Source organism: Labrus bergylta, chromosome 11, assembly GCF_963930695.1.
Source record: "Labrus bergylta chromosome 11, fLabBer1.1, whole genome shotgun sequence".
NCBI lineage: Eukaryota > Metazoa > Chordata > Actinopteri > Labriformes > Labridae > Labrus > Labrus bergylta.
In genome coordinates, this window is record NC_089205.1 from 6,855,986 (window position 1) to 6,868,627 (window position 12,642).

The following is a 12,642-nucleotide window of genomic DNA, read 5'->3' on the forward strand; positions in this document are numbered from 1 at the left end:
ACATTTTTAATGTTTTTTTTTTTTTTTTTTGCACCTTGCCGCATAATCTCCCCTGGTGGCAGAAAAAAGTTTGACTTGATTTAAGACACTATGGTGCTTACAATACCGATAACTGGTTGGAATAATTTATAAAATGAAGAGGGAACCCTCTCTTTTATTAATCCATATGTAACAGAATAAATGTACGATCAAACATTGGACAACAGAGAACTGAAAGTTGGTCCATGCTTTTCAAAGCCTCTAAGGAAAGTTTAATGTGCAATTTTTCTCCCATTGCTCTGTTTTTCAAAATGATTTTGTATGTAAAATACATATCAACTTCTCATGATGTTGTTTTATACAATTTATTCAGTGGAAAGTATTGTCTCAGAAATGTCAGATTTAAAGATGTTACCTGAGGTCAATAATCTAAAAGCCTTTCTGAACCAACTATAAAAGAATGCATAAATTATAGGGTTCACAGTAGAATTCAAGTAGCCCAACAATAAAAGGGTTTCAAACGATTCAGGGGGTATTGAGTAACTGATATAGGGATTAAGGATATTACAAAAAAACAATGGAGACCAAAAACACAGAAAATCCCCCATTACAATAGCCAGGGTTTTAGTGGCTTTTGTCTGGCTTGTGTTTGAAATTTTTACTGAGTTCACACATCCTGCATTCTGTATGCTGCGAAACTGTGTCTGTGCCACAAGGAAAATCTTAAGGTAAACACCAACCATTATTATTCCGGGCATGTAAAAAGAAATCACTGTGGAGACAGTACTAGAGACTCCATTCTGAAACAAAACACATCCTCCTTCACAAACAACATGGTTATAGTAAAACTCTTCAACACCCAAAATATTTAACTTCAGAAAAACTATTCCAAAGCCGACAACAACTGAAATACTCCAACAGATCAGGATCATGATCAACACAACATTAACAGATATTTTTCTTCTGTAAAGCAGAGGTTGGCAAACAGCGTAGTATCGGTCAACTGATATGAAGGAAAGATTGAGAATTGATGCTGTACACAACGTGACATCAGAACTCATGTAGACTTTACAGTAGAAGTCCCCAAAATACCAACAAGTCTCTACAAATCGAATCGTAAAAGGGAACATGACAATTATCCCTAAAAGCAGGTCAGACACAGCCAGAGAGAAAATCAGGTAATTTGTTGGAGTATGGAGCTGCTTAAAATAAGCCACTGAGAAAGTGACCAAAAGGTTTCCACACACTGTTAGAATGATTATGACCCCTAAAATCACATAGAGGGTAACACGTAGGGGTATGGGATAGATTGTCCTCAGACACGAAGCATTGCTTGATTCATAGCAGAGCTCTGACTCCATCTGTTTAAAAGGAAACAAGAAAAGAAAAAATCAGGGAGGATTAATGTCATCACATCATCATATTGTTCTTTTTAGGAACCAAAGTAAAAGTTTTCATTTTGACTTTAATGTAATTTTATTTGCAGCAGGCGCAGCAGTTTAATTTCCATGATAGGTAGATCCCACTCTTCTTGGCTTTGATAGTAGCATTCAACAGTGCTGCAAAATCAGCACTTAAAACAGACATCAGAACTTTTGATTCCATTAACCTCTGTTATTTCACGTGTTCTTTAATATTCGATGGTCTTATCAAAAAGGTAATTGATAGGGAAACTGAAAAAAAGCACAGCCTAAAATTAAAAGATCCACCATAACAATCTGGAAGTATCTCTATATATTGGATGAATATTAGACAAAATCCTTCTTTAAGTCTTAGATATTAATTCATGTTTACTTTCCTTTACATTGATATGCAGCTAAGAGCTATGTCCTATTACTGAAACTTTTTTTTTCCATTTAAAGTGATGAGAAGCCATAAAACATGGCTTTCTTTAAACATTTGTTATCTATTAAGTCAAAATATGTTCCTGTATCACTACAAATAAGACCATCAACAAGCTCTTTAAATCATATTTGCAAAGCAGAATTGCACACCAGTTCCACACTTACCTTCCATACTAAGCTTGACACTATGGCCACAAACACTTTGTCTCGAATGAGATCAGGGTCAGCATTTTGTTTACTTATGTGTTCTCTGGTACACCTCACCACTATAAGCAGGTCCAACAATCTGTCCCAGTGGACACAGTAAGAAGACACTATGAGATGTACATTCTCCGAGGTCATTAAATTGACATCTGAGTCAATTGAGTCAAAAGTTTTTTTCAGCCTAGTTAAAAATTACAAACAAGACTGATAAAGTCACTACCATATGCTCTTGTGAGGGAATTTGCAAAATCATAATCTAAATTTTAATAATAATAATAATAATAATAATAATAATACATTTTATTTAAAGGCGCCTTTCAAAACTCTCAAGGTCACCTTACAGAGCAGAGATTAAAAAAAACAACAAGGTAACAACACAATGAGAAAATTAACATAAAAAAAAACACAAATGTACAGGATGTAAAGGAGTTATGAAAACGGGTGGAGAATGATCAGACTGAATATGCCAGTTTAAAAAGATGTGTTTTGAGATGAGATTTGAAAATGGAGAGAGTGTCGATATTACGGATTTGTGGTGGGAGGGAGTTCCAGAGGTGGGGGGCAGAGCGGCTGAAGGCCCTGGACCCCATGGTGGACAGGCGGGCGGGTGGTGCAGTGAGTTGAATGGAAGAAGAAGACCTGAGAGTGCGAGTAGGTGTGTTGATGTGCAGGAGTTCAGAGATGTAAAGCTGAGCGAGGTTGTGGATGGCCTTGAAGGTGAGAAGCAGAATTTTGAAGGTGATGCGATGTTTAACCGGGAGCCAATGAAGCTGCTGTAGGACAGGGGTGATGTGATTAACAGAGGGCGTTCTGGTGATGATGCGAGCGGCAGAATTCTGGACCAGTTGAAGTTTGTGGCTGGACTTGAGAGGGAGACCAAAGAGAAGGGAGTTGCAGTAGTAACCAGGGTGTTGACGAGGATGGCAGTACTGCTGGGAGTGAGGGACGGGCGGAGGCGATTAATGTTACGTAGATGGAAATAACTTAGACTTAGACTTAGACTTTCTTTATTGTCATTCAAACTTGTACTTTACAGTGCAGATAAGAACAAAATTTCGTTGCATTGGCCCGTTGTAGTGCAGGATAAAACAGCAGCATGTATTTACATATAAAAAATAAAAAATAAAAATAAGGTGCAGATATAAATAGATATAAAAAGAAAAACTATGAGTAAAAATACTATTCAGATAAATATATTGCACGTTATATTGTGTTTTACAGTCCAGTGAGGTAGTCCTGTGTGGGGGTTTGAGGGGGAATGGAGGGATTATTTTTTCCTGTTCAAAAGTCTTATGGCCTGTGGGAAGAAGCTGTTACAGAACCTGGAAGTTCTGCTTCGGAGGCTGCGGAACCTCTTTCCAGAGTCCAGCAGCGAAAACAGTCCTTGGTGGGGGTGGTAGGTGTCTCTGCTGATTTTCTGAGCCCTGGTCAGACAGCGGATCTTTGCGATCTCCTGGATGGGAGGAAGTGGAGTCTTAATGATCTTTTCCGCCGTCCTCACCACTCTCTGCAGGGACTTCCAGTCGGAGGCACTGCAGGCTCCGGACCAGACAGAGATGCAGTTTGTTATAATGGTCTCTATAGTGCCTCTGTAGACGGTGGTGAGAATAGGAGGAGGGAGGTGTGCTCTGTTCATCCGACGCAGAAAGTGCATGCGCTGCTGCGCTTTTTTCACAAGAGCGCCGGTGTGAAGGGACCAGGTCAGAGTGTCTGTTATCTGCACCCCCAGGAACTTTGTGCTGCTAACTCTCTCCACTGCTGTGCCATTGATGAGGAGTGGTGTGTGGCTGGGCTGGCGCCTCCTGAAGTCGACGATGATCTCTTTGGTTTTATCGACGTTCAGGGTCAGGTTGTTGGTTCTGCACCAGTCAACCAGATGTTTCACCTCCTCTCTGTAGTCCATGTCGTTGTTGTCACGGATGAGGCCCACTACTGTTGTGTCGTCTGCAAACTTCACGATGTGGTTAGTAGTGGACCTGACGCAGCAGTCATGGGTGATCAGGGTGAACAGCAGCGGACTCAGGACGCAGCCCTGAGGGGAGCCGGTGCTCAGGGAGATGACACTGGAGGTGTTGTTGCCCACCCGCACAGACTGGGGTCTGTTTGTGAGGAAGTCAAGCAGCCAGTTACATGGGGGGGTGCTGAAACCAAGGGGGGCCAGTTTGCTCACCAGATGCTGCGGGATGATTGTATTGAGCGCTGAGCTGAAGTCCAGAAACAACATCCGCACATGTGTGTCCTTCTCTTCCAGATGTTGTAAGCCCAGGTGGAGTGCAGAGGAGATGGCATCCTCTGTGGAGCGGTTTGGGCGGTAAGCAAACTGGTACGGGTCGAATGTGGGGGGAAGTCTGGAGACAATGTGGTCCTTTACCAGCCTCTCAAAGCATTTCATCATAATGGGGGTTAGTGCTACAGGGCGGTAATCATTGAGTGAGGAGATTGTGGATTTTTTAGGCACTGGTATAATTGTAGCAGTCTTTAAACATGAAGGTACCACAGCCTGGATCAGCGAGGTGTTGAAGATGTCTGTGAGAACCCCAGCCAGCTGGTCAGCACATTCCTTAAGCACCCGTCCCGGTATGTCGTCAGGGCCCGCTGCTTTCCGGGTGTTCACTCTCCTCAGGGTTCTCCGGACATCAGCTGCGTCCAGGCTGATTGGCTGCTCATCGGAGTGAGGAATAGATTTCCTCGCTGGAGTGGTGTTGAGTGCCTCAAACCTCGCAAAGTAGTTGTTGAGGTCGTTGAGAAAGTTGACGTTGTTGTCACAGGGGGGAGGAGTAGCTTTATAGTCTGTGATGACTTGGATGCCCTGCCACATTCGTCTGGTGTTCGTGGGGTCCTCGAAGAAGTCCTACACTTTCTGACTGTGAGCACGCTTTGCAACCTTTATGGCACGGTTCAGGTTGGCTCTGGCTGTTTTTAGTGCCACCATGTCGCCAGATTTAAAAGCGTCGTTCCGGGCTTTCAGCATTGCACGTACCTCACTAGTCATCCAGGGTTTCTCGTTGGCCCGTGTGGAGATGTTCTTGATCCTCCATGCACTTCTGAATGTATGCAGACACAGACTCGGCATACTCCTCCACACACGTCTGGTGATTGTCCGTGCATTCAAAGCAGTCCTGTAATGCTTCCATAGCTCCCTCAGGCCAGGCCCTCACCTGCTTCACTGTGGGTTTTTTCCTGATCAGCAGGGGCTTGTATGCTGGAATTAGCATCACAGAGAGATGGTCTGAGGAGCCAAGGTGGGGGCGGGGTGCAGCCTTGAATGCCTTCTTGATGTTGCTGTAGGCCAGGTCCAGCGTGCTCCCACCCCTGGTTGCAAAATCCACATATTGATGGAAATGAGGAAAAACAGTTTTCATATTGGCCTGATTAAAGTCCCCTGCCACAATGAAAACTCCCTCTGGATGTGTAGATTGCAGTTCACTGATGGAGCGGTATAAAACATTCAGGGCTTCTCTGGTGTTTGCACTGGGAGGGATGTACACTGCTGTGAAGATCATAACAGTGAATTCCCGGGGTAAATAAAAAGGCCTGCATTTTATAGTCAGTAGTTCTACATCAGGAGAGCAGTGACTTGAGACTGTCTCACCGTTGTTGCACCAGTTGTTGTTGGTGTATATGCAAACACTGCCGCCTCGGGATTTACCAGTGAGAGAGCTGCTCCTATCCGACCGAAATAATGTTAGCCCCTCTATGCTAACTGCCTCATCTGGAACGGATGGTTTCAGCCACGTTTCTGTGAGAAATATGGCGCAGCAGTCTCTCATCTCCCGTTTTGCAGTTAAATCCAGCTTCAGGTAGTCCAGTTTGTTCTCCAGGGAGCGGACATTAGAAAGCATGATGGAAGGAAGCGGCGTTCTGTGCGGGTTAGCTTTTAGCTTGGTTGTTAGCCCCGCTCAGCATCCCCGTTTTTGCTTCCGGTCACACCGCTTCCGTCTCCTCCGCTGGCGGACTCCGCTGGTACGAGGCTCCGCTGCTTCACAGGCCGCTGGATGAAGCCGGCGTAGTATTCCGAGGCTACGTAGAAGGTCCAGAGTAGTCGCATCTACCGGACTGAAACTGTTTGATTTACCTAAAACTAAAATTGCCTGGTGGTCGTATATTACTTTAGAGTAACTACGCTGCAGGTTTACTGTGAAATTATCAGAACTGACTGGGTTATTTGCTATGATATTCCTGTTGCTATCACGAGCCACTGCAGCCGCAGCCGAGCAGGGCGCCACCATCTTGGTTTAAGCAGACCGGGTGACATTATTGATGTGAGCTTGGAATGATAGTGTGCTGTCAAGGATGACACCCAGACTCTTAACCTGAGGGGAAGGGGAAACTGAGGAGTGGTCAATAGCCAGAGAAAAACTGTCAAGTTTGGAGATTGTTGATTTGGTGCCGATGAGGAGAAGCTCGGTTTTGTCACTGTTTAATATGAGGAAGTTGAAGGTGAACCAGGATTTGATTTCTTGCAGGCAATCAGTCAGGGAAGTGGGCGGGAGGGAGGAGGTGGGTTTGGTGGACAGATAGAGCTGGGTGTCATCCGCATAGCAATGGAACTGGATGTTATACTTACGGAAGATATGGCCAAGAGGAAGGAGATAGATGATGAACAGAAGGGGGCCCAGGACAGAACCCTGAGGAACACCGGTGGTGACTGGAAATGGTTGGGATTTGAAGGTTCCGAGTTGAGTGAACTGAGTACGACCAGAGAGATAGGTCGAAAAACAGTGCAAGGGTGTGTCAGTGATTCCGATGGAGGCAAGTCTGTCAAGGAGTGTGTGATGGGAGATGGTATCGAAGGCTGCACTTAGATCAAGGAGGATGAGGATGGTTAGAAGTCCGGAGTCAGCTGCCATGAGGAGGTCATTGGTGATTTTTACCAGTGCTGTCTCTGTGCTATGGAGGGGGCGGAAACCAGACTGGAACTGTTCATAGAGGTTATTGTCAGACAAATGAGTGTGAACCTGAGATGTAACTGTTTTTTCAAGAATTTTGGATAGGAAGGGTAGATTAGAGATAGGACGGAAGTTATTGAAGTCATTTGGGTCTGCAGCAGGTTTCTTAAGTATAGGGGTTATTGAAGCTGACTTGAAAGAAATGGGAACAAGACCAGAGGTGAGGGAGGAATGTATGATGACCATTATTAGGGAAGACAGAGGGGGTAGGCAAGCTTTTACTAGGACATTAGGGAGAGGGTCTAATGGACAGGTAGATGGTTTTGATTTCTGAATAATGTTGCAGTCAGATTTAAAATGGGTTCATGATTAGATTAACTGCACTTCAATGTGCACACTACAATGTATGGTTCAAAGTTCAAACACTTAAAAGTGCACAAGTTAAATAAAACATCCATCTTCGAAGGTTAATTGTAAGTGTACAACGAAGTGTACTTCTAAGTGCAATATTTTGAAGTTCACTTGAGAGTTCACAAGTGAACTTCAAAGTGTGCACTTCATCGTGTATGGAAGTATTTAAATGAAAATATAGAAATATAGACCATATGAATTATTTCATAAGAAAACCATATCTTATTACAGACAAGGCACAAATAAAGTTGATTTCCCAAATCTCACAAGTGCATACTGTAGTGACATGTCCCAGTCTTGTTGATATTTTTTAAACAATAGGCTGAAACTGAACAAACTTTTTTTGTCTTTTAAATGTCTTCCTACTTTTTCGTGACCTGCAGAGGATTTACATCCCCCCAAAGTGCTTGCAGCCTAAAGGTGCTTTTTCCTGGTCTCAAATGTGTCTCCCTCTCCAAGTCTTGGTAGATTCTGCTGCAGATGACAATTATATTGACTCTGATTTTGTTTCAGTCTAATCTACCCTCAGGGCCCCTTCCTAAATCTAAGGACATGTTTCCTTAGACGGAATGCGTCTTACACTTGTCACTCACCGTACTGCACAAAACAATTTCACTCTACCTTATTTTTGTCATCCACTTCACCGTTAGTGTTAGATTTTCCTCTAGCTTAACAATCCATCCACAATCAAGGCGTAGACTGTTCAGCCTCATCTATCATCAATTGGAGCCTGTCTTGTCTCTCACTGTGCGCTCTGAGAGCTTTTTGTCAGGCAATCGGGGCATCTGCCAGTCTGTCATCTGGTTACCACCCTCAAACCAATGACCAGAGGGAGCGGTCAAATCAGAACCTGGAGACAGCACTTCCTTGTGTCACCGCTCATCACCCAGCTTCCTTGTCCACCCACCTACCCTCAGTTGAATATGCCTACAACTCCCTGGTTTGTTCTGCCACAGGTATGTCTCCATTCATAGCTTTGAACGGTTTCAAACCCCCACTCTTCCCAGGAGAAAGTCGTGGCAGTTGCTTGAACTAGGTGCTTCGAAGTGTGCACTTTGTACTTCAAATGTTGCACTTATGAGTGCACTTTGATGTACACTTACAAGTGCACTTCAAAGATGGATGCTTCAAGTGCTCTTTTATGTGTGCAGTTTCAAGTGCACTCAAAATTGTTTGAACTTTGAACCACACATTTTAGTGTGCACATTAAAGTGCATCTATAATGATCATAAACATATTTTTACACAGTGCATCTGTCATCTTGTCATCTTACTGTGTCCACTGGGACAGATTGTTGGACCTGTCTATAGTGGCGAGGTGTACCAGAGAACACATAAGTACTCAAACTGCTGACTCTGATTTCATATTAGAAAGTGGATGTGGCCGTACTGTCCAGCTTAGTATGGAAGGTAAGTGTGGGGACTGGTGGGCAATTTAAAGAGCTTGATGGTCTTATTTGAAGTGTTACAGGAACATATTTTGACTAAATTGATAACAAATATTTGTTTTAAGAATGCTGACTGTTGGTTTATGGCTTGTCTTCACTTTCAATAAAAAAACAAGTTTCAGTAATTGGACATAGCTCTTAGCTGCATAGAAATGTTAAAGGAAAGTCAAAATGAATAGACATGTAAGACTTGAAGATGGATTTTGTCTAATGTTTATCCAATATATAGGGATACTTTCAGATTATTATAGTTGGTATTTTGATTTTAGCCAGTTCTTTTACTCAATTTCTCTATTAATTGCCTTTTTAATAAGGCCCTAAAATATCCTATAAAAGGACAGATGTCAAATAATACAGGTGAATGGAACCAAACCTTCTGATGTTAATTTTAGGTGCTGTTTTTGCAGCTCTGTCGAATGCTACTATCAAAGCCAAGAAGAGTGATCTGCCTATCATGAAAACTAAACTGAAAGAGTGATTTCTGCAAAGAAAGTTACCTTAAACCCAAACTGAAAACCTTTACTTTTGCTCATAAAATAAAGAACAAAATGAAGACATGACAAAAGGCTTCTTATTGAACATGAATCCATTCCTAAATTTTATTTTTCTTGTTACCTTTCAAACAGATGGAGTCAGAGCTCTGCTATGAGTCAAGCAATGCTTCATGTCTGAAGACAAGTTATCCCATGCCACGACGTGTTGCTCTCTATGTGATTTTAGGAGTCATAATCATCCTAACAGTGTGTGGAAACCTTTTGGTCACTTTCTCAGTGGCTTATTTTAAGCAGCTCCATACTCCAACAAATTACCTGATTTTCTCTCTGGCTGTGTCTGACCTGCTTTTAGGGATCCTAGTCATGTTTCCCGGTATGATTCGATTTATAGAGTCTTGTTGGTATTTTGGGAACTTCTTCTGTAAAATCAGTTTGAGTTCTGCTGTCACGTTGGTTACAGCATCAATTCTCAATCTTTCCTTCATATCAGTTGACCGATACTACGCTGTTTGCCAACCTCTGCTTTACAGAAGAAAAATATCTGTGAATGTTGTGTTGATCATGATCCTGATCTGTTGGAGTATTTCTGTTCTTGTAGGCTTTGGAATGATTTTCCTCAAGTTAAATATTTTGGGTGTTGAAGAGTTTTATTATAACCATGTTGTATGTGAAGGAGGATGTGTTATGTTTCAGAGTAAAATGTCTAGTACTGTCTCGTCCATTCTTTCATTTTACTTGCCAGGAATAATAATGCTCTGTGTTTACCTTAAGATTTTCCTTGTGGCCCAGAAACAGTTTCAGACCATACATAATGCAGGATGTGTGAACTCAATAAAAATGTCAAATACAGGCCAGACAAAAGCCACTAAAACCCTGGCTATTGTAATGGGGGTTTTTCTTTCTTTTTGGACTCCCTTTTTTGTCTTTAACTTTATGGATCCTTTTATTAGTCACTCACCCCCACCTAGTTTGTATGGAACCCTTATATGGTTGGGTTACTTCAATTCTACTGTGAACCCTATGATATATGCATACTTTTATAGTTGGTTCAGAAAGGCTTTTAAATTATTGACCTCAGGTAACATCTTTAAATCTGACATTTCAGAAACAACACTTTTCACTGAATAAACTTATTAAAAGTAGAGGCCTGCTGCAGGATGAAGTTGTTGTTCATTTCACAGATTACTTCAAGTATGCAATTTTTCCTCAAATGATCTGTTCAGGGGTCCTGTAACAACAGGTCTGGCATTCCTAGATAAAAACATGTTTCTCTAGGTTGTGGAGGAGCTAAGTCACAGGAGAAATCCTACCTGCACATTATCCCATATGCTCTTTTGTAAAGCGTCTCGAGGTAACACTAATATAATGATTGATAGATCGTTTGAAGTCATGAGCATAATGTGTCTCAGACCAACATTTCTGTTAAAGAGGTCATATTATGCCCTTTTTGGGGTTCGTATATTTAATCTATGTAACTACTAAAGTATGTTCACAATAGCTAAAGTTTGAAAAAAGTGTCTGTTTTCATGTACTGCCGCGCCATATATCGGCTCGCTTCTGACTCTCTCTCTAAGGCTCTGAAGTGCCCACGTTCAGAGTCCCCACGTGTGACAAGTCTGATCTGATTGGTCAGCCTGTTAGCTCTGCCGTAATTGGCCAGTCGCTCAGCACGGTTCTCGGAAATGACATGTCCCTTTTACCATATTGGGAATGCAGCCACTTTGGCTCCGAAGGGAGCAAAAACATTAGCACCTTAGCACTACTGTGCTACCGCAGGCTACGACATATCATGGGCGTGCAACATGAGCTGCAGGGCTTGCCACAACGAGCCAATGGGCTTAGATCAGCGATATCACACTGACAAGACGTCACACTGGCAAATTTTTCAAGGGGGGCTAGAACCGAGCGTTACATGCAACTAATGCTACAGGTAACAGGAGGATGTAGGAGAAGCCGCGTTTCCGCGGAATTCTTGCATATAGATGTGCCTAAACATGCACAGGACACATGGAAAACATATGACCCATTTAAGGGATGATTTTTCCACCATAATATTGAGGGCTTCTTATACACCCCTTTCAAACCACTGGTCTTCCCTGATCAGGATGTGCACCTTGTCGTCTTAAAAGGAGTGTCCTTTGTCCTTCAGATGTAAGTGGACAGCAGTTGAGTTGTTCCAGAGAGTATTGTGCTCCATCAGTAGTCACCAAAAGCTTTTAAAGGGAAACCATCATATTAAATAAAACAGTGCCTGTAAATTGTCTGTCCCAGACAACAGTTCTGGACAGGTCTGGACTTTGTTGAAATATTTTCTGAATATTGCATTCAATACAACCCATCTTTAAATCTGACTTTTCAGAGAGAGCACTTCATGGAATAAAAGACTAAAAATAAAAGTAGAGGCCTGTTGCAGGAAGAAGTTGTTGATAATTTCACAAACAGATTAATTAAAATGTACGATTTGTCTTCTAATTATCTGTTCAGGGGTCTTGTTACAACAGGTTTGGACAGCGTTCAAATCGACCAGGCATGCAATCAAGTCATTTTAAACTTTATAATGCTACAACTGGGAATTTATTGCAGAAATGTACACAACAGAACAAATATTACTACATTATGAATTTAATAATCGGTATGTTTTGTATGTTTATGTCGTCTTTACTCGAAATCCCTCATTAGGGCACGCCCAGAGCAGCCCAATATAGCAGGGGCCTTTCTTGTGACTTACTATAGTACAGGTCAGAGAGCTGTTGAAGACTTGGCACAATACATTTTTGTTAAAATGTTTATTTGTTATATTCTGTTTATGAGCAATGTCTACTTTACCTCGTTTAACTGAATAAAGATTGTAAGCATGTGCAAAAAAAACCCGCTTTTCTTTTACAAATAATGTTGCAAAGTGAAATAAGTTGTCAAGAACAGATTTAAGTTTAAGTTGAAAGCTTGAACAAAAAGCGTCATTATATCTCTTTCTTTCATTACAGTAAAGCCTTTGAATTTAAATTTAGAAATAATTTTTAAAAAGTACCAAACCAAATTTCCAATCAAAATTTAAGTATTTAAGTGTTATAACAATAAGGGCCTCTTCACACAGAGACCTATTAGGCTTGAAAAACACCAGAGTGCATCTGGTGGAAAAAACAACTGGGAGTGCCTGTCGAGCAACTGTGTGTGCGACCAAATAAAATAAGTGGGAAAAATGGATTTGAGCAAATGTAGAGCTCTCGCGCTTGCTTTGCTCCTTGGCGAGCAGGGATGGGGAAATTACATAAAAAGCTGGATTTTTGCATGTATGATATTGAAAAAAATGGAACAGTATATAGTATAGTGAATCTCTCCATCTCATCAGTAAGCCCTGCCTGGTAAGGGGTTAA

At 41.9% G+C, this 12,642-nt stretch overlaps 2 protein-coding genes across 2 annotated transcripts; one reads left to right on the forward strand and one right to left on the reverse strand.

The window, feature by feature from the left end:
- Nucleotides 1-344: 344 nt before the first annotated feature.
- LOC110003810 (trace amine-associated receptor 1-like) lies at nt 345-4,845 on the reverse strand. The gene is made up of 4 exons (XM_065960502.1): nt 4,745-4,845; nt 1,989-2,109; nt 1,052-1,340; nt 345-982 (listed from the first exon to the last, which is right to left on the reverse strand). Exons 1-4 carry the CDS (start codon nt 4,843-4,845, stop codon nt 345-347), a joined length of 1,149 nt encoding a protein of 382 aa, XP_065816574.1.
- Nucleotides 4,846-6,601: 1,756 nt separating this feature from the next.
- LOC110003807 (trace amine-associated receptor 1-like) lies at nt 6,602-10,396 on the forward strand. Its single transcript, XM_065960503.1, has 4 exons — nt 6,602-6,719; nt 8,089-8,267; nt 9,401-9,689; nt 9,759-10,396. Exons 1-4 carry the CDS (start codon nt 6,602-6,604, stop codon nt 10,394-10,396), a joined length of 1,224 nt encoding a protein of 407 aa, XP_065816575.1.
- Nucleotides 10,397-12,642: the final 2,246 nt, after the last annotated feature.